The sequence below is a fragment of the Antechinus flavipes genome, chromosome 3 (assembly GCF_016432865.1).
Source record: "Antechinus flavipes isolate AdamAnt ecotype Samford, QLD, Australia chromosome 3, AdamAnt_v2, whole genome shotgun sequence".
In the NCBI taxonomy this organism is placed as follows: domain Eukaryota; kingdom Metazoa; phylum Chordata; class Mammalia; order Dasyuromorphia; family Dasyuridae; genus Antechinus; species Antechinus flavipes.
Window position 1 is genome coordinate 623,232,851 of NC_067400.1, and position 26,667 is coordinate 623,259,517.

Genomic DNA, 26,667 nt, shown 5'->3' on the forward strand with positions numbered 1-26,667 from the left:
GCTAACTCTGCATTTTCCTCTATCTTATTTTCTTCTGTTTTTCTTTTTTAACCTGTCCTTTCCTCCAAAAGTTGTTTTGTTTCTATTCATTAACCCTTACTTCTCTGAATATATTTCCTCTCATCCCCCCTTTCTCTTAGCCTCTTCTCTTCTCATTTACCCAACTGAGGATACATACACATACACATATATACATTTGCACTTTAAATTCAGTATTCCTTCCATTGTAAAAACTCTTCCTTGAACAACTCTTTTATGAGATAACTTTGCCTATTCTGTCTCTCCTTTCTCTCCAGATTCATCCATCTTTCTCGCTCTTCTTAGATCTTAGATCATCCCAGCCCTTAAACTCCTCTAAGTAGTCACCTTCTGTTTTAATAATCATCAAGGTCTCAAGGGATACACATACCGTCTTCCCGCATAAGGAGGTAAACACTTCAACTATTTCAAGTTCTCTACAATTTTTCATTCACGTATGCTCTTTTTATGCTTCCTTTCAATTTTCTTTTTAAATATTTAATTTCCTATTTAGCTGTAAACTCTTCTGGAATGCATAAAAGTGCCCTATTTCATTAGATATCCATTTCCCTTTTGTAGGATTATGTTTAGTTTGGTGAGCAGGCTATTCTTATTTTTATTACTTTACCTTCCAAAATATATTCCAAACACCACAACCCTTAAGGTAGTAAATGCTAAATCTCATGTGATTCTAATTGCAGCTTCATGGTAGTTGAATCCTCTTTCTGATTGCTTGCAGTACTTTCTCCTTGACCTAAGAGCTGTGGATTTTGTTTAAAATTTAACTGGGAGTTTTCATTTTGGGATTTCTTTCAGGAAATGATCATTACATTGTCTGATTTTTTACTTTGCCCTTAAGTTAAAAGATACCTGAAGAGTGTTCCTTTATAAATTCTTGAAATATGAAGTCAAGGATTTTTTAAATTATACCTTGCAGGCATAATTTTCAAAATATCTCATCTTTTTAGGTCAATTGTTTTTAGTATGAAATATTTCACATTTTCTTCAATTTTTTGTTTTTGACCTCTTTATTGTTGTGTTGTCTTTTGCAGGTTTTTTTTCCTGATGTTTTTGTTTTTTAATATTTTGTGGAATTCTTAGCTTTTACTTGATCAATTCTAATTTTTAGAGACTTACTTTCTCCAGTGAAGTTTTGTACCTCCTTTACCATTTGGCCAATCTTATTTTTAAGGACTTTTTTTTTTTAAGTATTTTTGGTGCTTCTTTGACTAAGCTGTTCTGTTCATTCTGCTGCTATAATTCTCTCCCATTTTAAAATTTTTATTTTCCCCATTTTCCCTCTACCATTCTTTTTTGATTTTCAAAATCTTTATTTGTTGCCCTCTTTAGCTTCTCCAAAAATTTTTGTTGAATTTATTCCAATCTGCATTTTTCTTTGAGACTTTGCTTCTAAATGTTTCCAAGTGATTACTGCCTTCTGTATTTGGGTCTTGAGTTTCCCCATCCCCTGTAGTAGCTAGTTATGGTCAGGTTCTTGTTTTTTTTTTTTTTAATTGCTCATTTTTCCAGATTATTTCTGGACTTTTCATGTTAGAGTTGAACTCTTTTTCACCACTGGAATGGATGACTAGCCTGAGCTTCTGTTTTTTTAAGTTCTCCTGTTTTTGCTGTTAGGGCTATGGGCTTCTAAGTTTTTAGTGTTTCCAAAGTTCAGAAAAGGTCTGATCACTGTCCTCTTGCTCTGTACTTTGGTCCCTCCACAGATAGGGCCTCTGGTTCCTTCCAACCTTGACCACACCTCTCCAACCTGTGTAACTACAAATTACTCATGGGTGACAGAACTGCCACATGTCTCTTGATCTTTTGCCCAATACTAGCTCAGCAGTGTCCTGACATTGCTTTATGACCAGGTACACAGTGCTCTCACCACCCCAGTGCTTCTGCCTTTGCTGCAGAAAACCTCCAAATCCCATGGCCAATGCCAGTTCCAATACACCGTGTTCCCAACCAGATCCCACCTCTTCTCTTTATGAGAAAGACTTCTCTTTATGACCTCCTAAGATATTCTGGGATACAAAGATGATTCATTGGGATTTTTGTTCTCTTTTACTCATTTTTTAAAATATAAGTTGTTAAAGACAGGTGTATTGCAAAACCTAGGCAAGCACATTGGTTCCACTCCACCACCTTGTCTCTAGGCTCCAATTCCTTTTAAATAGTATGCAACTAACCTGTTCATTTTTCTCAAGATTTCTATTTCAAGTACTTCATAATCTTTTGTGCTATAGTTTCAAATTTGGCCCTGGTATGCCTCTTTCCTAGAATACTGGAAAATGATGTGGAAAGAGACATCGAATACATTTTTCATGGGAACACAGGTTTAGAGTTGAAAAGCACCATAGGAGTCACTAAAGTCCTCACTTTAGAGATGAGCAAATGGAGACACAAAGAGAGTGTTCCATGCCCAGTTACATAGCTAGAGAGCATTTGAGGTAGGATGGGAATACAAATTTTCCTGACTCTAAAACCAGTTTGATAATATGACAACTGTGATAATATGACATATGTTTTGAACATCAATTTGAATTATTAAAAAAAGTGACTAAATTGTCCACATCTTTAAGATTCTGCTATGACTTGTGATCTGAATAACAATAATAATAATAGTAAAAATAAGCATTTAAATAGAGATTTAATGCTTACAAAGCATTTTACAGGTATTATCACATTTGGTCCTAACATGATCCGTAAGAGGTAGGTGTACACATCCTACTGAAGAAGAAAACTGAGGCAGTAATAGGTTACGTGATTTGTCCAGGGTCACACAGCTAGTGTCAGAAACCGATTTGAGCTCAGGTCTTGTGGTTCTAGAAGCAGCACTCTATCCACTGTGCTACTTGCCATCCTCAAGAAATCAGAAATAAATGTCCAAAGGTTAACAAAATACACCAGAATGTTTCGCGTCAACAAAGTATAGGAAACAGGTAAAAATTAAACGATTGGGGAATGGATGATGAAATTATGATATATTGATGCCATGGACATTACTGAGTATTAAAAAACAATATTTCTGAGAAAAAAATCATTAAATTTATAGGGCTCAATGAACAGCATGAAATTTAAGTTTTCTAATTATGTGTGTGCTTCTGAAACAAGATGTCTTCCCTTGTTAATCAGATCCCTATGTTTTACCTTCAGTATAATTTCTCCAAAGTACAGTCAAATATGAGTTCTACGTAAACGATTTCTCACAATCATTGTTTTTTATAAGCCTTTTTTTTTTCCAGTGTGCATATTCTGACATCTAGGGGCCTCCCTCTTCTAGCAAAAAACATGTCTAAATTGAGCAAATATATAAGGTTTCTCACACTACTACAGATGATTTCTGGCTGAAAGTCTTCCTACAGCTTGGACCCAGAATATCTGATGTCTAACAACCTCTATATTCCTTTCTCATTTATTACAGTGATAAGATTTTTATCTTTTATGAATTCTTAAATAGCAAAGAAAGGATGACGGTGGCTAGAAGTTTGACCTCAAAGATTACATTCATAAGATTTCTCTCCAGTGTGAATTCTCTGATGTACAGTGAGACTGGAGCTATGTCTAAAAGTCTTTTTCCATAGATTAGTCATGACATTTCTCCGCTGTGGAGCTGCATTTGAAAGACTTTCCACATTAATTACATTCATGGTCAAGAAAACTAGTGCTGCATCCATAATGATTACATTCATAAGCTTTCTCTCCAGGAGAGCAGGATTGGAACTCTTTTTTTCTTTCTCTGAAAGGTTATCTATATTGAACATATTCTTAAGATATTTCTCCAGTGCAGATTCTCTGATGTTTAATAAGATCAAACTTGTCTCTGAAAGTCTTTCCACATTGATGATGATCAGCAAAATTGAACCTCCTTCTGAAAGCCTTTTCATATTAATTAATTAAATTTATAAGGTAATTCTCCAGTGTGGACTCTCTGATGTTGAGCAAATTTGGAGTTGAATCTGAAAGTTTTTCCACATTGATTACTTTCATAGTTTCTTTCCAGTGTGGATTCTTTGATATTCAGCAAGATTGGAGATATATCTATTTATCTCTGAAACATTTTCCACATTTAACATATTCTTAGGATTTTTCTCCAGTGTGAATTCTCTGATGTTTAGCAAGACCAGACCTGCCTCTGAAAGTCTTTCCACATTGATTACAATCATAAGGTTTCTCCCCAGTGTGGATTATTTGATGATCAGCAAGACTAGAGCTGCATCTGAAAGGCTTTCCACATTGATTACATTCATAAGGCTTCTCTCCAGTGTGAATCCTCTGATGGATAGCAAGTCCAGAGCTCCTTCTAAAAGCCTTTCCACATTGATTACATTCATAACGTTTTTCTCCAGTGTGGACTCTCCGATGTATAGCAAGAATGGAGCTGCATCTGAAAGTCTTTCCACATTGATTACATTCATAAGGCTTCTCTCCAGAATGAATTCTCTCATGTTCCAAAAGATTATAATGTTGTCGAAAAGTTTTTCCACATTGATTACATTCATAAGGCTTCTCTCCAGTATGGGTTTTCTGATGTACAGACAGATTGGAACTTCTTCCAAAAGTCTTTCCACATTGATTACATTTATAAGGTTTTTCTCCAGTGTGGATTCTCTGATGTTTACTAAGACTAGAACTGCACCTGAAAGCTTTTCCACATTGACTACATTTATAAGGTTTCTCTCCAGTGTGGATCCTCTGATGTTTTGTAAGATTAGAACTGCAGCTGAAAGTCTTCCTACATTGATTACATTCATAATGCTTCTCCACATTGTGCATTCTCTGATGATGAGTAAGATGGGAGCGCTGTCTGAAAGTCTTTTCACAGTGATTACATTCATAAGGTTTCTTTCCAGTGGGGCTTCTCTGATGTACAATAAGGGATGAGTTTTCACTAAAACCTTTATCACCCTCATGATCCTCACAAGATTTCTCTCTAGTGTGAATTCTCTGATGAGAAAAAAGGGATGACTGTTGCCTGAAGGCCTTTCCGCATTGCAAACATTTGTGTAGTTTTTCACTAGTATGACATTTCTGATGTCGAATAAGGGATGATTGTTCCTTAAAAGCTTTACCACATTCATTACATTCATAATAGTTTTTTCTATTTTGAATTTTCTGATGGTCAATGAGCTTTGAATTATAATTAAAGGTCTTATCACCTTCATTCCCTCTACCATGACTTTTCTTATGTCTAATTAAATCTGATTTCAAGCTGAAGGTTCTCTCACATTGATTACACTGATAAATTTGCACTTCAGAAGGCTTCCCATGAGACTCAACAAGCTTCACCTGTTCAGTAAAGCATTCCCTACTACTTCGAGAGCATTCATTCCCTGAGGTCCTTTTCTTACAGCCAATTAGTATTAAACATTGTCTGAAACTCTTTCCATCTTTATCAAATTCACAGTGATTCCTTTGGTTTTTCCTTAGCTTGATATCAGAATCACCAATTCCTCTGAAATTGAGGTTGTGGCAACCATCATTTACGAATCCCTGGTGGTGTGATTGTTCCACAGAAATGCTCAGCTTGGCGGTAGTCTCCTTCATTTCAAGCCTCATCTCTCCATCTGAGGGAAACAAACAAATGTATGTATCTGTATACATATACACATATGTACATATATGGATATCTATATTCTTCCCTCCATTAACATAAAATTAACTGATTTATTATGTATTTCCCTAGGGAAGGAAAAGGGTCTTCAAATTTAAGTGGGCAGAATTATTTGAAAATTCTATTAACTCATACTCCCAGGAAGATTTGATATACAAAGCTCTTCACATACAATCACATTAGATCCTCACAACAAACCTAACACAAGCATCATATTCACAACTCAGGCCATGAGCTCAGAATAGCTGAATGATCTAACTAATATCCCAAATAACAAAATTCAAACCCTGTGACTGGGCATGCTCTGTCTACTACTAATTGGCCTTTCTTCATTGATGGCCTTTCTTCACTGTACTTTTTTTTTTTTTAAGAAAAATTTTTAAACTTTTATTTATTTTATTTTTTATTAAAAAAAAAAAAACTGTTGCATGTTCACTTGTTTGTAATTGTGAATGTGTAAAGACCATTACATAGGCAGTGGATTAAACAAATGGAAGGAGGACAGTTGGCATGTCTTTAATATTATTTTAAGAGTATTGTTGTACAAGTATGAGCTATTCCCAAATGAACAGTATGAAAAATATACCAAAAATTAATTTTGAGTTCAGCTAGTTTTCAAATGCAAATTTGTTTTGATTTTTAATGCTATACATCTATAGTAAATTCAATTGTGCTAGTTTAAAAATGGTAATCACTGTTTTGCAATTAGTTGTTTGACAAATAATTATTTTTAAAAGGCATCATTTAAAGTTCTCTAATTGTAAGGTCTGGACCAATATCTTGCATTAAAACAGAAGGTCAAGTACCAGGACTTAGCAATGATCATTTAAACAATCAGTTTCAGCCCAGGCTCCTGGACATTACTTTCCTTCTTATTGATTGTATATACTTCTCTATCAATGTCCCTCAGTGACTATGTCAGCATATTTGGGGGGATTCAAAAAGGTTAACATTATAGTTCCATTAATTTATAGTGGATACCATTAAGCAGAGAAGTCTTGTAACTCTCTGTTACCACTTCACCCCTCTCAGATTGGCTAAGATGACAGGAAAAGATAAAGATGAATGTTGGAGGGGCTATGGGAAAACTGGGACACGGATGCATTATTGGTGGAGCTGTGAAATGATCTAACCATTCTGAAGAGCAGTTTGGGACTATGCCCAAAGGACTGTAAAACTGCATACAATTTCATCCAGCAATGTCTCTGCTGGGCCTGTATCCCAAAGATATCATAAGAGAGGGAAAGGGACCCACATGTGCAACAATGTTTGTAGCAGTTCTTTTTGTGGTGGCAAAAAAATGGAAATTGAGTGGACTGTCACATATCAGCTGGGGAAAAGATAAATAAGTTATGGTCTATGAAGATAATGGAATATTATTGTTCTACAAAAAATGATGAACAGACTGATTTCAGAAAGGCCACAAAAGACTAACATGAACCAATCCCGAGTGAAGTGAACAGAACCAGGAGAATGTTTTACACAGTAACAAGACTGTATGATGATCAACTGTGATAGACTCGGCTCTTTTCAACAATGTGGTGATTCAAGGCAATTTGAATAATCTTGGGATGGAAAATGCCATCTACATTCAGAGGCTGAGTTGTGGAAAATGAAGCAGATCAAAGTATACTATTTTCATTTTTGTTTTTTCTTCCTTGTGGTTTTTCCCTTTTGTTCTGATTTTTCTTTTTTAACATGATTAATATGGAAATGTTTAAAATGCTTCTATATGTATAAGATATATCAAATAGCTTGCTATTTGAAAAGAAGGGGGAAAATGGAAGGGGAAGAGAAAAAGGAAGGGAAGGAAAAAAATTGGAACTCAAAATCTCTTACAAAAATAAGTAAAGAAAACTATCCTTTCTGGAAAAGACTTACATGAACTGATGCTGAGTGAAGTGAGCAGAACCAGGAAATCATAGTACGTAGTAACAACATTATGTGATGATCAACTGTAACAGATTTGACTCTTCTCAACAATGTAGCGATTCAAAACAATTCCAATAGACTTAAGATGGAAAATGCCATCCACATCCAGAGAAAGGGCCATAGAGACTGAATGTGGATCAATGCATAGTAATTTTACCTTTTTGTTTGTATATTTTTCCTTTTTAGTCTGATTTTTTTTTTTTTTGCATAACATGGCAAATAAGGAAATATGTTTAAAAGGATCGCACATATTTACTCTATATCAGATTGCTTGCTGTCTTGGGGAGGGGGGAGTTGAGAGAAGGAAGGAGAAAAATTTGGAACACAAAGTTTTACAAGCCATAATTACCATTAGTTAGTTGTTAGCTATAATTACTATTAGTTAGTTGTTAGCCATAATTACTATTAGTTAGTTGTTAGCTATAATTACTATTAGTTAGTTGTTAGCCATAATTATCATTAGTTGTTAGCTATAATTACTATTAGTTAGTTGTTAGCCATATTTATTATTAGTTAGTTGTTAGCCATAATTACCATTAGTTAGTTATTAGCTATAATTACTATTAGTTAGTTGTTAGCCATAATTACCATTAGTTAGTTGTTAGCTATAATTATTAGTTAGTTGTTAGCCATAATTACCATTAGTTAGTTGTTAGCTATAATTACTATTAGTTAGTTGTTAGCCATAATTACTATTAGTTAGTTGTTAGCCATAATTACCATTAGTTAGTTGTTAGCTATAATTATTAGTTAGTTGTTAGCCATAATTACCATTAGTTAGTTGTTAGCTATAATTACTATTAGTTAGTTGTTAGCCATAATTACCATTAGTTAGTTGTTAGCTATAATTACTATTAGTTAGTTGTTAGCCATATTTATTATTAGTTAGTTGTTAGCCATAATTACCATTAGTTAGTTGTTAGCTATAATTACTATTAGTTAGTTGTGAGCCATAATTACTATTAGTTTTACCATTTTCTCCTCAATTCTGTTCTCCTTCCTAACTTCCCCTCTCCTGGTCTCACTTCCCTCCCTGTTGTTAAACTTACTGTATTTCTACACCAAAATACTTTTTTTGTGTGTGATCAGCTAAGATTGAGGCTCAGGACCTGTTGTTTTTTCTCAAATCTTCTCCTTGTTTGGATATTAGATTGTGAGATTCTTAACATCAGGGACTGTCTGTTGCCTTTCTTTATATTCCCAGGGCTTAGCACAGTAGGCATTTTATTAATGTTCACTGAAATATCTGCCCGGGCTCAGGGATCACATAAGGCTTTGACTCCTATCTCGATCCCTAGAATCTAGCCTCTCTCTCTCTCGGTCAAATGTACCTTCTGGCCGCCATCCAGATTTCTCTTTTCTTTCACTATAAGGAGTCACCTCTGTCTGAATATGGATGAGACCTCACCAGACTGAACTGTGGAGCTCACAAAGTCTGTTAGAGGGTCTCCTGCCACGGAACACCCAAGAGTCTCCATCTGCTATCACCCCAAACTGTCAGTGGTGGTCACCTACATGAATGTGGGAAATGATTCTCCAAGAACGGAGCAGAGATTGGACCACAAAGACAAGGGAAGTCACTTGGGGCGATGACTTAAGCAAGCCTCAGCTTTGGATTATTCCCAGGGATGACAATGGCCTTCCCTCCTACTCATGTGCTGCTGAATGGGATGAGAGAAAATCACAAAACCTGGATCCATCACAGCGTGCTACCTGGACCTCCATTACAGCCAGGAGACCCACTGACGGCCTCCTGACTGACTCCATCCCCCTCATCACAGCAGCTCTTCACTTCCCCCGTAAGGCTTGTTCCCAACAACCCGCTCAGCTGAGAACCTGGCCCCAAATTTTACCAAAACAACTGGGTGTTTAGCAAGAGCTCCCTCACCTCCTCCCCATCTCACAAAAATCAGATGCCTTCTTTTTCTCCTTTACCCAAGTGTAAAGGGCTGAAATTCTGAGTGGATGCACTGGGGTCGGACAACCAAGCACTTAAGGCTAACTACCAATTGGACAATACTCTATTAGCACATACTTGGAAAATGGCCCTTCCCACTATTCTGTGCTGGTTCGATCTTTTGGTGTATACAGAGAATTGTGGGAGGGATCAGGGGGTGGAGTAAGACAAGCCAAAGTCACTTTGGTGGTAGACAAGGAAAAAGGAGGTCGTGGAGATCCTGTGTTCATCCAATTCACTTCTACCCCTAAAGACCAAGAATAAAGACCAAGGATTTTTGCTTATCCTGACTCCAGCTGATTCTAAGGTATCCAGCTAACTCGGTCTTCACACTCAAGTACCCTATGAACAGGGGGCCCTCCTGCCTGACAAGGCAAACATGCTCAAATGAGCCCATTCCCTCCCGCTTACTCCTCCACCATATTCCCTACTCTGTCATCTCCACGTTCTCACTCATTTTCAATCTCTCATTTTCTACTGGCTCCTTCCCTACTGCCACAGATGAAGCCATTTCTTCCCAGTCCACAAAGAACTCTCATTTGATGCACCCATTCCCAGTAGCTCTCATCCTATATGTCTGCTCCCATTCATGGCTAAGCACCCAGAGATGATCATCTGCATTTGAGGTTCCCCATTCCTTTACACTTCCTACAAAAATCTGCAGACTGGCTCCCAACACCATCATTCAACTAAAACTCCTCTCTCCAAAGCTGCCTCCCTCCCTGTTAAACCAAAGGCCCTTTTCTCAAGCCTCATCCTTCTTTACTTGTCTCAGCTTTTGACACTGTCGCCCATTCCCCTTTCCCTTAGTGCTCTCTTCTCTCTAGGTTTGGTGACTTTTCATTTTGCTTTCTCTTCCTGCCATGTCCAAAATTAAACTCATTATCTTTTCCCCAACCCTGCCACCTTCCTCCATTCCTAATATTACCCAGCTCACCCTCCCACTTGTCCAGGTCCATAAGCCCTCAGGCACTCAGACCAACCCTACCCACCTCATTTAATCTTCCAGAAAGTCCTGCTGACTCTACCCCCTTTCAACACCACCAATTTCTAAACTCAGGCTCCAGTTACCTACATCTGACAGTGCAAAACCCTGCTGTTTGGTCTCCATGACTCAGCTCTCTCTCCAGATCCGTCAGTGCCCTACCCAGCTTCCCAAAGCTCACATCCGACCATGTTCAACAAACTGCAGTGGCTCCCTAGCACCAGATGACATATTAAATCCTCTGCTGGGCTGTTAGAAGCCTTCATCATCTGTCCCTCTCTTCCCTTTCCAGTCTCCTTTCACTCCCACAAATGCTAAAATTCAGTAACAAAGGCGTCCTTTCTATTTCTTGGACAATACAAGCCATCTCTGTGGGTTTTCCCTGGCTGCCCCTCATGCCCCGGATTCTCTGAAGCCCCAGCGAAAGTCCACCTTCCACAATGAGTCTCTTCTATTCTTTGAATGAAGTACCTTCCCTCTCCTGAGGGAATTTAATCTTTAGATAGTTCTGTCCATATTGTCTTCCCACAAGGCCGTGAGCTCCTTGAGAGCAGAGGATGTCCCTTGCCATTCTTTGAATCCCCCCACTCCCAACACTTAAAAATTGTTTGTTGACTTGAAAGCCTAGGAAAGAGCTTGTATTAGAGAGCCTAATCCCTTTCTAGATATTATGAAAGAGTTCCATGATCCCAAGTTCCAAACAATGGATCTTTTAGGATAATGGTTGCTCACGAGAAAGGCGGCAAAAAGCCATGAAGTCCAAACCCTTCATTTCACAATGGAGAAACTAAGGTTGAGAGGTTCGGTGACTTCAGGATTTTATTGCTAAAAAATGCCTAAAAAAGAACTGCCAGTCAATTCTTTCTGTCCCAAGTCTATCACTGCCGTCACTATGATGTGCAGTTACCTCTTGTGATAGCAGCCTTTACAGACCTGCTTTCACCTCACTCACCTGGACAGGAAAGGTTTCTTGGGCCATCATGAACCAGAATCCATGGTGTTTTCCCTTGTTCAGAATAGGAGAGCAAACCTTCTCTGAGAACTGGAAGTCCTGGGCATGAGAAATAAGGAGAGGGGAGGATGGAGAGACTTTCTTTTTTTTTTTTTTTTTAATCTAGGAAATCTCTTTTTTGTTGTTGTTGTTTTGTTTTTTTTTTTTAACTTTTTATTGACAGAACCCATGCCAGGGTAATTTTTTACAGCATTATCCCTTGCACTCACTTCTGTTCTGATTTTTCCCCTCCCTCCCTATACCCCCTCCCCCAGATGGCAAGCAGTCCTTTACATGTTGAATGGGTTACAGTATATACTAGATACAATATATGTGTGCAGAACCGAACAGTTCTCTTGTTACACCGGGAGAATTGGATTCAGAAGTTATAAGTAACCCGAGAAGAAAAATAGAAATGCAGTTTATATTCATTTCCCAGTGTTCTTTCTTTGAGTGTAGCTGCTTCTGTCCATCCTTGATCCATTGAAAGTGAATTAGCTCTCTTTGTCGAAGAGATCCACTTCCATCAGAATACATGATGGAGAGACTTTCATGATGTAATTCTTTTAGGGAAAGGGAGCATGCGAGGAGTATTACCAGAGCTCCCCAGGACATCTTAAGGATGGTTTCCATGGTATTTATTGTTAGGAGCTTTGGTGAGGGATCATTTGGAAGCCACTTTGGAATCAGAAAATTCTGTTTTCTCTACTTCCTTCATAAAAGGATGAACTAATGCCATAGATTTACCTAGAAATTAAAGAGCAATTCCTGGTGCAGTGAGAGAATCCAAGGTCTGGATTGAAGAAGCTAAGAGTTCAAATCTAATCTCAGACATTCATTAGTTAACTGCCCCAGACAAGACACTTACCCTGATTACCTCAGTTTCCTCAATTGTAAAAATGGGTATAATCCCATCATTTATATCATAGGCAAGTTATGAGAATCAAATTGGGATAACATTCTTAAAGCATGCTCTCAGCACAGTGCCTGGCACACTGTGGATATATCTAAATACTTATCCCTTAACTTTCCTTTCCCACAATTGGTGCAGGGATTCTGGAAAAGTATAAAGCAAGAACAAGGACACACTGAATAGACTAGGCTTCTGAGAGTAAGACTCGGAATGGTGGACTCCAAATTTATGTTTGCTAAAGAACTTTCCAAAGACTAGACCAAAAGGAAGGGGGGAAGGGGTTAATGTCAAAGGCAATACTAAGCTGTCCATCTCCAAGAAAAAGCTTCCTGAGGAAAGTGTGAAGACTTGACAGAAATAATTCGTCTTCAGGTAGACATTAGACTAGAATCTCTGAGATTACTTCTAAATCCAAGATTATTCACTGGTTTGATCTTTGACTTCAGGCCCCCTAGAACCAGTAAGGGACAGCTTTAGGAACAATAAAGGAAACCCCCAGCTTCTATCATACAACACAAAGACCTTTTACAGGAAAACCAGGAAGACCCTGTCTTGGACACAAAAGATCAGCATTTTGTCTCACTCATCATTGATAAATGCCAGAAACCTTGTACACAGCATACAGTGCTCCTTACCCAGGGAGAGCAGGTTCCGGGCATTCTCCACCATGACCTCCTTGTACAGCTCTTTCTGAGTATTGTCCAAAAGCGCCCACTCCTCTGGGGTGAAGTCCACAATCACATCCTTGAATGTCACCAACTCCTAAATCATCAAAACTGATCAATTAGTACTGTAAGAAACTTCAGAATTCAACTATTCCAACCCTCATTGATTTACAGGAAGAGAAAAAAGCACAGAGAAGGGAATTTTCCAAAGGTCATAGCCCCAATGAGTATCAGAGCCAACACTGAGAACCAGAGTCATGAAAAGCCCAATGGAATATTGAACATAGCAGTTTATATTTACAGTTGGAATAAAACTGAGAAACACGTTTCTGAGAATTGCTTCTTCCTATGGAATCAGAGAAATTACATGTTCTCTCAGAAATATATGAGGATCTCTGGAGGAGACAGGGAGAAAGTGAAGTGAAATTTCTTATCAGAAAAGATTTAAGTGATTTGTTATAAAGAAAATCCCATGAAGGGTTGATGAGATGCTGGCAAATATTTTATACTCGGAGGGTGGTGGTGATAAAATGTTTCCTGGGGTAACTGAACAGAATTAACCAAAAGAAAAGAGCTAGATTATTTCCTAGATGGCTGAAATAAAGTCTTTTCCAAATGAAAACATGAAAAGCATTCTTAGTAGATGTTAATCAGAATCTGGACTGAAATGAGGCAGAGGAGGCTGTTTCCAGGGAATAGGGAAACAGCTCTCTATCCTTATAGAAGCACAGTAGCTAGAAATCTGTGCCTGCAGTATCTAATCTGGTCTCAGATGCTTACTGATTGTGTGATCCTGGGCAAATCACTTAATCCTATGTGCTTTGGTTTCCTCATCTGTAAAATGGACCGGAGAAGGAAATGGCAAACTATTCCAGTATCCTTGCCAAGAAAACCCACTTCAAAAAAGAGGCTGAGGGGTCCTTGAAAAGTGCATAATACTGAAAGATGACTAAACAAAAACAACAAACTTGTAATTATATTGAGGGCTTGAGGTGGTTCTGGGTATGATGTGTCATAGCCAAAGCAGTATGCCTTTGCTTTATGACTGCTTTCATTTGTTAATGGCCTATATTCTTAATTTTGAAATTTAGTTATATAAAAATAACTCATAGAATACTCTTATATAAATATACTTATAAATATAAATATTTATATAAATATAAATAAATAAAAATACTCTTATATTAAAAATAAGAGTAACCAAGAAGAGGGAAGAAAGTTTCCTTAATTCTATTAACCGAGATTGATTTGATCTGATTTGATCTGATTCCTGAGGAAGACATAGCCAGTTTCCTTATGAGAGGTCAAGGGTCTACACATACCCTCTTGAACTCAGGAAATTGGGAAAACCTTCTTTCTCAATGTCAAAGGCAACACTAAGCTCTCAGAAAACTGTGTATCATTCTCAGCTCCCATTCCTCTGCCCTCTTATCTAATCAAGACTAAAGCTTGTGGATTTTACCTTCTGGCAAATCCACCTCTAATATACCTGCTTCTCTCCTCTGACACTCCAATCATCATCTCCCGCCCTGGGCAAGGGCAGGAGCCGGCTGCTAGGTCAGCCAACCTCAAGATTATCCCCAATCCAATGGATCCTCCATGTGCTTGACAAAGTAATTTTCCTACATTGTAGATCTGATCATGTAACTCCTCAGTGAACTTGGTGGCTTCTCACCACCCCCAGAGTACATCCCCTTGTATTCAAAGCCCATCATGACATTACCCGGTATTCCATCTTTCTTACACCTTGTTTCCCGCCACCTCCTCATGATCCAATGACATTGGCTTCCTTCCTACCCCAGAAAACATTTCATCTCTGCTTTCGGGGCATTTTCTCTGATGGTTTCCCATCATTCAAATTGTCTCACTTCTCATCTCTATCTCCTGGCTGCCAGCCAAGTCCCAACTAAAATTTTACCTTTTACAAGAAGCTTTTTGCAAGTCCTTCTCATTTTGGTGCCTTCTTTCTTTTAATTCCATTCTATTTATCTGCCCATGGCTTGTTGAGAACACCGATAATTGCTTTAGAGACTGCCATTGGGCCATTAGAGAGCTTTGGGGCATATGGGGGGCTCTTGCTGGCACTGTACCCATCTGGCATCCTATGCCACTATATTCAGGCTGTCTTTACCAAGGATCCTTTCTACAGGAGCCTTTGCTCGTGGCACACAGCAAACACCATATAACAGCCCCAACCCCTTTCCAGACTTCTCCCTCCTTACTCTCTTCACCTCCTCTCTGATCCATGGACACTGGCCTCCTCACTGGTCCTTGGTCAGGGCCCTCCATCCCCTGACTCTGTGCCTTTCCAATGGCTCTGAATGTCCTCCCTGATCATTTGGGCCTCCTGGCTTCTTTCCAGGCTCCACTAAAATCTGCTCTCTGAAAACAAGCTTTTCCTGCTCTCCAAAAGTATGAGGACCTTCCTTCTGAGAGTGTGAGAACCTTCCTTAGGGGAGTGTGAGAACCTTCCTTCTGAGAGTGTGAGAACCTTCCTTCTGAGAGTGTGAGGACCTTCCTTGGGAGAGTGTGAGGACCTTCCTTGGGGGAGTGTGAGAACCTTCCTTAGGGGAGTGTGAGGACCTTCGCTGGGAGAGTGTGAGGACCTTCCTTGGGGGAGTGTGAGGACCTTCCTTGGGAGAGTGTGAGGAACTTCGTGGGAGAGTGTGAGGACCTTCCTTGGGGGAAGTGTGAGGACCTTCCTTGGGAGAGTGTGAGGACCTTCGTGGGAGAGTGTGAGGACCTTCCTTGGGAGAGTGTGAGGACCTTCCTTGGGGGAGTGTGAGAACCTTCCTTGGGAGAGTGTGAGGACCTTCCTTGGGAGAGTGTGAGGACCTTCGCTGGGAGAGTGTGAGGACCTTCCTTCTGAGAGTGTGAGGACCTTCCTTCTGAGAGTGTGAGAACCTTCCTTAGGGGAGTGTGAGGACCTTCCTTCTGAGAGTGTGAGAACTTTCCTTGGGAGAATGTGAGGACCTTCATTGGGAGAGTGTGAGGACCTTCGTTGGGAGAGTGTGAGGACCTTCCTTCTGAGAGTGTGAGGACCTTCCTTGGGAGACTGTGAGGACCTTCCTTCTGAGAGTGTGAGGACCTTCCTTGGGAGAGTGTGAGGACCTTCCTTCTCAGAGTGTGAGGACCTTCGTTGGGAGAGTGTGAGAACCTTCCTTAGGAGAGTGTGAGGACCTTCCTTCTGAGAGTGTGAGGACCTTCCTTGGGAGAGTGTGAGGACCTTCCTTGGGGGAGTGTGAGGACCTTCCTTGGGGGAGTGTGAGGACTTTCCTTGGGGGAGTGTGAGGACCTTCCTTGGGGGAGTGTGAGGACCTTCCTTGGGGGAGTGTGAGGACCTTCCTTGGGAGACTGTGAGGACCTTCCTTCTGAGAGTGTGAGGACCTTCCTTGGGAGATTGTGAGGACCTTCCTTCTCAGAGTGTGAGGACCTTCCTTGGGAGAGTGTGAGGACCTTCCTTCTCAGAGTGTGAGGACCTTCCTTGGGAGAGTGTGAGGACCTTCCTTCTGAGAGTGTGAGAACCTTCCTTGGGAGAGTGTGAGGACCTTCCTTGGGGGAGTGTGAGGACCTTCGTTGGGAGAGTGTGAGAACCTTCCTTAGGAGAGTGTGAGGACCTTCCTTCTGAGAGTGTGAGGACCTTCCTTGGGAGAGTGTGAGAACCTTCCTTGGGAGAGTGTGAGGACCTTCCTTGGGAGAGTGTGAGGACCTTCCTTGGGAGAGTGTGAGGACCTTCCTGGGAGAGTGTGAGGACCTTCCTTGGGAGAGTGTGAGGACCTTCCTTGGGAGAGTGTGAGAACTTTCCTTGGGAGAGTGTGAGGACCTTCCTTGGGAGAGTGTGAGGACCTTCCTTGGGAGAGTGTGAGAACTTTCCTTGGGAGAGTGTGAGGACCTTCCTTGAGAGTGTGAGACCTTCCTTGGAGAGTGTGAGAACTTTCCTTGGGAGAGTGTGAGGACCTTCGCTGGGAGAGTGTGAGGACCTTCCTTGGGGGAGTGTGAGGACCTTCCTTGGGGGAGTGTGAGGACCTTCGCTGGGAGAGTGTGAGGACCTTCCTTGGGAGAGTGTGAGGACCTTCCTTGGGGGAGTGTGAGGACCTTCGCTGGGAAAGTGCCTCCCTTCTGCACTGCAGGAGCTTGCCCGGACACAGCTGCTGACATGACGTCTGGACTGGAAGCTCCTTGAGGAGGGACTGGTTTTTCCTTCCTTTGTGTGTGAGGAAAGTTGAACAGTGCTCGGCACCCAGTAGGGCCTTTCTAAAAGCTGACTTGGCCAAAGAAATGGCGAAGGGAAGGGTTCGGAGAGACCTGGGAAGACATCTGTGCACAGACTGACTCACCTGGGCCGGGGGTCTGCGGCTCCCGGGGGCCATCTCCTTGGGCTCCAGCTCCCTCCTTGGGCCAGGCCTTGGTCCTCTGCGGGCCGAGTGGGGGCTCCAGAAGGACTCCAGGGGCTCCAGAAGGACTCCAGAGGCTGACAGGCCTTCCCTTCTCTTCCAGGCCTAAGGGACAGACAGGGAGTGAGTCCCACGGGAGTCAGAAAGACCCGGGCCCTGCCCTCGGACCGAAGCCTCCAGCAGGGGAGGGAGCAGGGGGGTCAGGCTTGGAATGAGGATGGTCTGGCCAGGAAGCCTCCCCCACTCCTCTGCTGCCCCCTCCTTCCACAGAGACCCCGGAGGCAGGAGGGGACTGTGCCAGAGGGGATGAGAGGAGTCGGAGCTCTCCCTCCTGCTGGGACCCTGCCCTCCCTGCACCCCCTCACCAAACTCTCCCCCGACACAATCCAGACAACACTCCCTGCTGGGTCTGGGGGGAGGGCAGCCCGAGCAGGCTGGGGCGGGGAGGGCGGTGGGATGGGGCTGCCAGCAATGACCCGGGAGCCTGGGGCAGACACAGGCCTGCCTGGAGTTCAGCTGCCTGGCAGGGCCCGAGGACTCTGAACAAAGCAGGGCCGGGGAAGCAGGAGGTGGGAGGCAGGATGCGGGGAGAGGGGAGACACAGGAATCCCAGGAGGGAAAGCAGGAAGCCTGTCCGGGGCTCTAACCAGGGGCCGGGGAGGCTCCTCCTGGAGGCTGGAAGGAAACGAGAGCGGGGCAAAGGCCTGTGGCCTGCCAGGGAGCCGGCCCGAGAGCCAGGCAGGAGCCTTGGGGTCTGGGTCCTGGGGCAATGAAGCAGGACTCCGGGGTCCTTAAAAGAGCCCGGCTGTTGGTCGGACAATTCAATCTCTGAACAGGAGCTGGGGGCAGAGAGACACACACGTGGGCCCTGATGGGGAGCTGACGGCAGGACTCCCGGGTCCCTCTGAGGGAGGCCGGATGGGTGGGCAACTGGGACCTAGTGGTCAAGCTGGGGATGGAGTCCCAGGACACTTAGGATGCAATGGGCAAGGGGCAGGGCAGGGGGCGGGAGGGGCCCTCAGCGGGAGGTCAGGCAGGGAGGATGAGACCCCAAGGAGAGTCGGGCAGCAGCCCCCAGTCCCCCACTGACTTCCCGGCTCCCACCTACCTGGGACCTGCAGGCTCCGAGCCGGCTTCCGGAAGCCAGGACGCTCTCAGCTTCAGGGGAAGCCCCCGCACCTGCCGGGAAGGCGGCCTGAGCTCAGCTCCCAGGGCTCCCGCTCCCGGCCAGCCCACCCGGGCCGCCCGGGCCAGAGGAGACCCCAGAACTTCCCTCCTTCCCCGGGCTCCCCGGAGCGGGACCTCGCAGCGGGCCAGCCTCGGCTCCCCAGCGCTGCCCCCCGTCACGTGGAAGGCCTGGGCCACTAAAAACAACCGTCTTCCACTCCCGACTCCTCCCAGGCCGGCGGGCTCCACCCCAGCCTCGGATTCCACCTGGACCAGCTCAGCGGCGCGCTCCCTCCCTCTGCCGGGACTCGGACCGGAGCAAACTCCCTTCCCCGGGGCGGCCCCCTCTCCTTCCCCCCCAGGACACCCCGGGCCCGCGGGGCCTTTTCCTTTGCTCTCTGAGGTCAGACCTCGCGGTGACATTCGGGGATCAGTGCGCAGGGAGCTGCAGGACGCCAGACCAGCCCACAGCGCCCGGGGCCGGCGCGATACATTTCCCACATCCCTCCAGCGTTCCTCATCTTCCCTGCTCTCCTGTGAGCCCACAGGCGGGGATGAGAGGTACCTGGGAGGTGCTCTCACCTGCTTTTCTCTAGTTACTGATTGTTTCTGGTAAAGCTTTTTTATTTTTAACACAGACGCGCAGATAATTTTCAGCATCCGCTCTGGCAAAACCTGGCGTTCCGATGTTCCCCCTCCCCCCGTCCCAAGGAATCCAACGTGTGTTAAGCCCGTGTCACTAATGACTTAGAGCCTCTGCCCACGAACAGAGGCGGCTTTCTTCCTTCGAAGTTTCCAAACAAGAAATCCATTTATCAATAATCACACATTAATTTTTTTCCCCCATCTGCGATCACTTCTTCTCCAGGTCCCTCAGAATGACCGATCTCAGACTGGCCGAAATGACCAGCGTCCGCAGGGGCGGGGAGAGCCGGACCCACTGACGTCACTGGTGGGGCCGAGCCCCGGCCCCTCCCGTCCGCAGTAACGGAGCTCCTGCTGGGTCGGACTCCTCGGCCCGGGACCCCGGGCCCTCAGAAAAACCGGGGAAAGGGCCCACGCGTTCAGAAGCACCGCGGCGACTGAAACCGGGAGCGAGGACACGGATAACGGACGGAAAGACGATTTCACCAGAAATTTCTAAAGACAAGATGGAGAAACCTATGAACATGTGTATGAAGTGAAGCTGGGCTGGGACGAGAGGGGCGCCCTGCCGTTGCTTCGGTCCCGGAATCAAGCGGGAAATGGGCAGTTTCTGAAAGAGACGTCTCCCCATTCCCCGCCCTCTATAAGGACAAGAGCCCCACGACGTCCCGGGACAGGGGTGGGGGCGAGTTGGAGTCCAAGGACCCAATAGGGGAGGGAGGTGTGTCACTGGGGATGAACTGGGGTCTCGGGGCAGAGGAGGCGTAGCTGGAAGCTAAAGGTAGCGGCAGAGGAGGGGGCGGGGCATCCCCTTCTCCGCCCCCGCCCCCTCACGCAACCCCCCTACCTCCTTCCGTAGCTTGCGATCCTGAGCATGCGCGGCTCCGGGGACTACATTTCCCAGAAGTCACGCACCGCGTCCCACTTCCGCTTTCTCCGCGTAGTTACCCACGGACTCCAGGAACTCACCTTTTTCACCGGTCTAGCCCGGTCAGCTTTGTATCCGCCATGGACGCTCGAGGCTCGAAGCCCTCCCCCTCAATCCCCCAACCCCCTCTCTCCCCGAGACCCAGGCCGGCCGAGTGGCCGAGTTCCGACCCACGCCGGCCCCGCAGCCGGGAGCACCAAACTCGGCCGTCTCGAGGTTCCTCAGCTGCCTCTCGGAGCGTCACCTCCCGTACTCTCACCGTGCCCTCCGCACTCTACGCGAAGACCGCCAGATCGCGACCTCCCCTCCCTCCCACCAAGCCTTGATGGGCAGGAGCCTGTAGCCCTTCTCTGTCCAGCAATCCTGTGCCTCCCCCGCCCCCCCGCAGTCTCCAATGCCCTCGAACCCTCCCCCACTGGAGAGGGCCTGCTCTTCCCCACCCCCATCTGAACCGAGGCAGTCCTCCCTGTCCCCTCCCCAGCCTCGAAACGTGCACCCCCATAACCAGCTTTCCCTCCTCCCCGCCAGCCTGGCCCTGACTCGGTCTCTGCCGGAGGGCGCCTGTTCTGGGAGTCTCTGTGAGCCCCTCCTGACCGCCCTTCCCCAGGGGACTCCACTGTGTCCTCGGGCCCAGCCGAGCATCCGGGGTTTCTGTCTCCCTCCCCCGGCCCCAGACTCCCAGTCCTCCCTCACTGACTCCTGAGGAGGGTCTCGGGGGCCACAGGCTGGTTCTGGACTTGAGAGGTTGGGGCGGGGGGGCAGGAAGAGAACGCTCCCTGTTTATTTTTGAGATTGATTCTCTAGACGGATCCTCCCTCTTACCCCGCTAATGTTTCCCTCTGGGAGCCTGCCGGAGATGGGGTCTGTTCCCAAGGAAGCAAGTCCCCACCCTGCCTCCTCTGGTCCTGAGGGCGGGGACCCTCAGCTGCTCACGTGCCCCTGTGGTCAGTCAGAGGCCTGGGCCCGGGGCTGGGGCAGAGCCTTCTGGGGCTCTCCGAGTCCTCCTTCCCCCTCTGCAGCCTAGAGCCGTCCATCACCCTCTTCTCTCCTGGTTCTCTTGCCCTGACCAGGGATGCCCCACTCTCTGCTCTGGGTCCTCCCTCCTCTTGGGCTTCACTTGGGGATCCGCTCAGCTCCCACCGAAGCAGTGATCCCCTCCGAGCTGAGGATTCCGGGACCTCCTTCTCCAGCTCTTCCCTCTCTGCCGACTTCCAGCCCCTCATTTCCCACTGCGGGTCCTGTAACTAGTCTTTGACTCAGTGTGTGAGTCCTCCCGGCTTCTGAGCATACCAGTACCTTCCTCCTCCCGGTTGCCCAGGCTCACAACCCAAGCTGGGGCTTAGCTAGTTACTCACCTCTGTTTGGCTGTCTCTACACTCTCCTCTCCATGCCCAATATCCAAGCTGCTGTCAAGCCTATTGCAGTAGCTTGTGGAAGGTCTGTCTGCCTCTAGTCTCTCCCCATTCAGCAGCAAAATACAGATCTGCCCCTGTCACACACACCCCCTCCCCTACTCAGCAAAGTGCAGTGGCCCCTGTCGCCTCAGGAGCATTCAAAGCCCCTCCACCTTTCCAGGACTCTTGCACTTCAAACAATAGCAATCCCCTTCCCAGTAACTCTGGAACTTACACAACTGCTGGTATTTTCTTCTGGCTTCCCCCATATGGGGAGAACTCTTGGTCTCCCGGCTTCATGTCTCAACTAAAATCCCACTTTCTACCGAAAGCTTTCCCTGATGCCCTGTAATTCTGGGGCCTTCCTCTGGGGTTATCTCCAGTTGTAACAAATGTTATACCAAATGAACCACGAGGGCAGAGTCAAGATGGCAGAGCAGAGGCAGGGACTCCCCCAGACTCCTCCAAGCAACTTTAAATATGCCTCAAGACAAATTCTGAAGCAGCAACACCCAAGAAAGGACAGGGTGAAAAAAAATTCAGCTTTGAAGGTCAGCAGGAAAGGTCTGTTGCATTGTGATGAGAGTGGAGCGGCTGACTCAGTGGTGGCAGTTTCTGCATCTCAGCCAACAGATGGTCGTGAGTGAAAAAGGGATCACAGAAGTCCCTTTGCTGGCACCAAGCGCAGGACTATGGCCGCATTAGCTACCCTTGGATCTGGGTCGCAGCTCTGGGTCTCATTTTGAGAACAAGGACAAACACATCAGAGCTTTCAGCTACGGGGCAGCTGGGACCTGGGACCAGTGCAGAAAAGAGTGGTTATGGTCATATCCCAACCAGAAGAGTAGTAAACACAGCTTTTTTTGTATCGTATAACCTTGGAAGAACTGAAAACTTACAGATCCCCAGAAGTATCTCTGAAAACAACTACATAATGGTAGGAAGACATTGGAAAAAGAGTGGATGCCCATCAATTGAGGAATGGCTTACATAAAGGTAATGGAATATTATTGTTCTATAAAAAAATGATGAACAAGCTGATTATAGAAAGACCTGAAAGGATTTACATGAACTGATGCTGAGCGAAACAAGCAGAGCCAGGAATATACTGTATACAGTAACAGCCAAGTTTGTGCAATGATCAACTCAGAAAGACTTGGTTCTTCTCAGTGGTTCAGTGATCCAAAGCAATCCCAATAGACTTTGGACAAAAAATGCCATCTGGACCTAAAAAAAATCTAAGGAGATTGAAAAATGCCATCTGGACCTAAAAAAAGATCTAAGGAGATTGAATATAAATCAAGACATGCTATGCTCAGTTATTTTTCCTGTTTTTTTTTTTTTAATCTCTCCCATGATTTTTCCCTTTTGCTTTGATTTTTCTCTCCCGAGATGATTCATAAACCAACATGTATTAAAAATAAATAAACCTTCTACAAGGAAAAAAATTTTTTAAACTACGCAAAAATCCTAAGTCTTCAGAGCATGCTCCCTCTTCCCCCAGAAACATCTTGGTCTTGGTTTCTGACAGGCTGCTTGCCAGTTTTCCCAACATTTTGTAGGGATTAGTAAATCTAGTCCCAGAAAGTGAGGTCTTTGCATTTGTGTAACAAGCTCATTATTTTTAAGGAGCATTCAAGCCTTCTGTTATTACCTCTTTTTCGTACAGTCTCATTCTTGGTCCCGCTAAGCCTCCTTCTTGGAATATAAGAAGAGACTTTGAAGAGAGACAGAAGTTTTCTGTACTTTTGATGAGAACACAGATTTGGAAGGGGCCATTGAGGTGTCAAGTCCAACTTATTCATTTTAGAAATGGGTAAATGGAAGCCCAGAGATGTTGTTTCTCTCCCAGAGTTACACAGCTAAAGAGGATGTGAGTCAGAAGTTGTTCTCTAACCATTACAAAACACTGCTTTCATCTTCACTTCTGAATGTCCATTTGAATGAAAAATGATTAAAATGTCTATGTCTTTAAGCCCACTGATTTTGCTATGAGATGGATGATCTAAATGGAAAATAATAGCTTGGATTTACAGGATGGTTAAATGCTTGCAAAGCCCTTTAAATATAATCTCATTTAATCCTTTCACTGACCATTTGAAGTAGTGCCATTATTATCTCCATTCTACAGATGAAAAAACGTGTGCAGGTGTACATTAAGTGACTTATCCAGGGTCTCACAGCTATTTGAACTCAAATCTGGTGATTCAAGGACAGTTCTCCAACCACTGCATCCATTAGCAGCCTAAAGAAATCATTACAAAGATAAATGTTCAACAAAATATACAAGGACTTTTTATATACAAGGACTTTTTATGCCAGCTGATATCGTGAGACCAACTGAGGAATGGCTGAAGAAGTTATGGTGTAGAAATGTCAAGGCTTATAGAGGAGTCATGGGAAACCTTAAATTTCAGAGTAAAATTCAATCCATGTTTAAGGACTTTGTGCACAGTGTGAAATTTTTTATATCTTGAAGTCTGTGATGTAGGCAGTGGTATTTCCTCACTAATTAGATCCATGAATTTTATGTCCAGCAAGATTTCCCCAATACATAGACAAGTCTGAGCTTTAGATGAAGCCTTTCCACAATGCTCGCTTTTGTAAAGCTTCTTTCCAGTATGAATATCGGAATGTGCGATGACCTCCATCTTTCAGCGAAAGGCAACTCTTCATGGAACTCATTCACAAGTCTTTTTTCCCCACAATGAATCCTCTGATGTTAAATAAGAGATGATCTCAGGCTGAAGGCCCTCCCACACTGAGTCCAAGAATGGCTTGTCCCCAGAATGAACTTGCTGCTATCTTGTAAGCTCTGTATACATTTGAAAGCCTTTCCATAGTCATTTTATCTTGTATGAATTCTCTTTTGGGAAATAAGGGATGGCTTTAGCTTGAATGATCTTATGAGGTGTTCAGTATGGGAAGAATGTACATTAAAAGCTTTACAATATCCCAGACACTCAGAAGATTTCTCTCTGGTGTGAGTTCTCTGGTGGTTAGCAAGATTGGAGCTTTGTCTGAAAGCCTTTCCACAGTGATTATGTGATTTAAAAGGTTCAAGAGACATAGTTTCTGGGTAACTTAATAATTTTATTAAGGCCAACAGATTATTTTAAAAGATGGTCATTTGGCCATGTCTTAGAAAATCATACACAACAGACTCACAGTTTAAGTACTTTTTGAAAGAATAAGTAGTGAAGGAAGGACTGAGTGTGAGGTCCTGGATAACAAGGTGGGGTTGTTGGAGAAAGTCTAAAATACTGGGTAAAAGTACAGTACTCCCTGATGCAAGTAGGGAAGGAAGTCAATGAGGATCTGCTCAGCCTTACAGTCCCATCCCGGTGGAGGTCTTGGGTAACCCCACCTTACTGGGTCCAATCAGAAAGCCAAATTAGGATGTCAAATTCCCAGGTTAAATTTCCCCTATAAATCTTTCCCAGGTCTCTTTTAGATTAGCCCACCATGGGGATCAACCTTTCTTCCCATCCTACTCCCCTCCCTATCCCTTCCACCCATCCCCCCCAACCCCCCACCGCCATGCAGTGTTTTCCTCCTAATTTCCTCCTAAAAATCTATTTTATACTTAATCTGGTGCCTCTTCATTTTGTCTGTAACCTCATAAATAAAATTACCTTTTGACAGGGAGAATGCCCCATTTTGAACTTATCACAAGCTTTGTCCCTGACCTTTCAAATCAATAATTGCTCTCCTATAGGTACAGGAATAGATGGAGAAATGATCTCTACTCGGATCACAGTAGCCTTGAGCTATATAGACAAAAGAATCTGTATCTGTGTGTGACCCTGGACAAGTCACTTAACCCCAATTGCCTCAGGAAAAAAAGTCTCCTCTCACACTTGAGCAGAACAAAATGGATTTTCCCACCTTAGATTAAATTTCTTGTCATCACTTGGGGTCAGACTTGGAGAAGAGTTAAGGAAATCTCATTAGCAGTAATATCCTTCAAGAAACAACTTTTTTTTCCCCTCTGAGGTCAGATTTGAACTCAGGGCTGGTGCTCTATCCACTGCGACTCCCAGCTGCCCCAAGAAACAACTTTTTAAAATGAAGAATTTAGAAGGAGAGAGATCTGAATCTCCCCAAGATATTGGTCATTATTAGTCTTTTTTTTTTCAATTACATTCATAAGATTTCTTTATGGTGTGGATTCCTTGTTGTACATAAGAGGAAGATTGCTACTAAAAGCTTTGCTACATCCATGACACTTGGGTTTCTCTCCACTGTGGATTCTTTCATGAGCAGCAAGAGTGGACCTATATCCAGAAGCATTTCCACATTTATATTAAGTTTCTCTCCAGTATGTAATCTCTTATAAAGAGCAAAATTGGTGGATCCTTCCACATTGATTATACCCATAAAGTTTCTCTCTAGACCCAAAAAGAGATGGAAGGAAAAAACCCTGAAATTAGGGAATAACCCAAAGAGCTCATCGATGGAAATTTACCACCTGAGGCTTTTTCCATGAAGAACTACAAACCAGAACCTGATTCTCCCTTCTAGTCTGAATGTCTTCTGACTTCGAGGTAGGCATCCCTTTGGGGGAAAAAATCTGTATTTGTCTTGGGCTGTTGTTTTTGTCTGATGTAAAATATAATATATATATTATATATATGTATATATATATATATATATAATATATATATATACACTATAGATAGAGATATCCTCTCTCTCTCTCTCTCTCTCTCTCTCTCTCTCTCTCTCTCTCATATATATATATAATAAAATCCAGAACCTCCCCCAAAGCTGTTGATACCCCCGGCTTGATGCCTCTTCAGAAAGTCATTTCTGTACCCCTCAAGGCATGTTCTTCAAGGGAAAACACTAGTTTCATGCTGGAGAAATTACTTTCCAGAAGAGGTTGAGGAGGTCTGGAAAAACAGAAACATTCCTAGCCAGAAGCAAGAGGACAAGGACAGAGAAAGCCTCATTTACTGTAAAATTACTCCCAGAGGCAAGCTGGGAGGAGCACTAATAGGATTACAAGAGGATCTTTTGATGGTAGCCCTACCCTGTGAAGGTCTCTGGAAGAATTCT

The 26,667-nt window shown here is 44.0% G+C and overlaps 1 protein-coding gene across 1 annotated transcript; it reads right to left on the reverse strand.

The window, feature by feature from the left end:
• Positions 1 to 1,069: 1,069 nt before the first annotated feature.
• On the reverse strand, positions 1,070 to 26,150 carry LOC127556488 (zinc finger protein 30 homolog). The gene is made up of 5 exons (XM_051989662.1): positions 18,581 to 26,150; positions 17,416 to 17,577; positions 13,049 to 13,175; positions 11,462 to 11,560; positions 1,070 to 5,588 (listed from the first exon to the last, which is right to left on the reverse strand). Exons 2-5 carry the CDS (start codon positions 17,446 to 17,448, stop codon positions 4,102 to 4,104), a joined length of 1,746 nt encoding a protein of 581 aa, XP_051845622.1. The 5' UTR covers positions 17,449 to 17,577; positions 18,581 to 26,150; the 3' UTR covers positions 1,070 to 4,101.
• Positions 26,151 to 26,667: the final 517 nt, after the last annotated feature.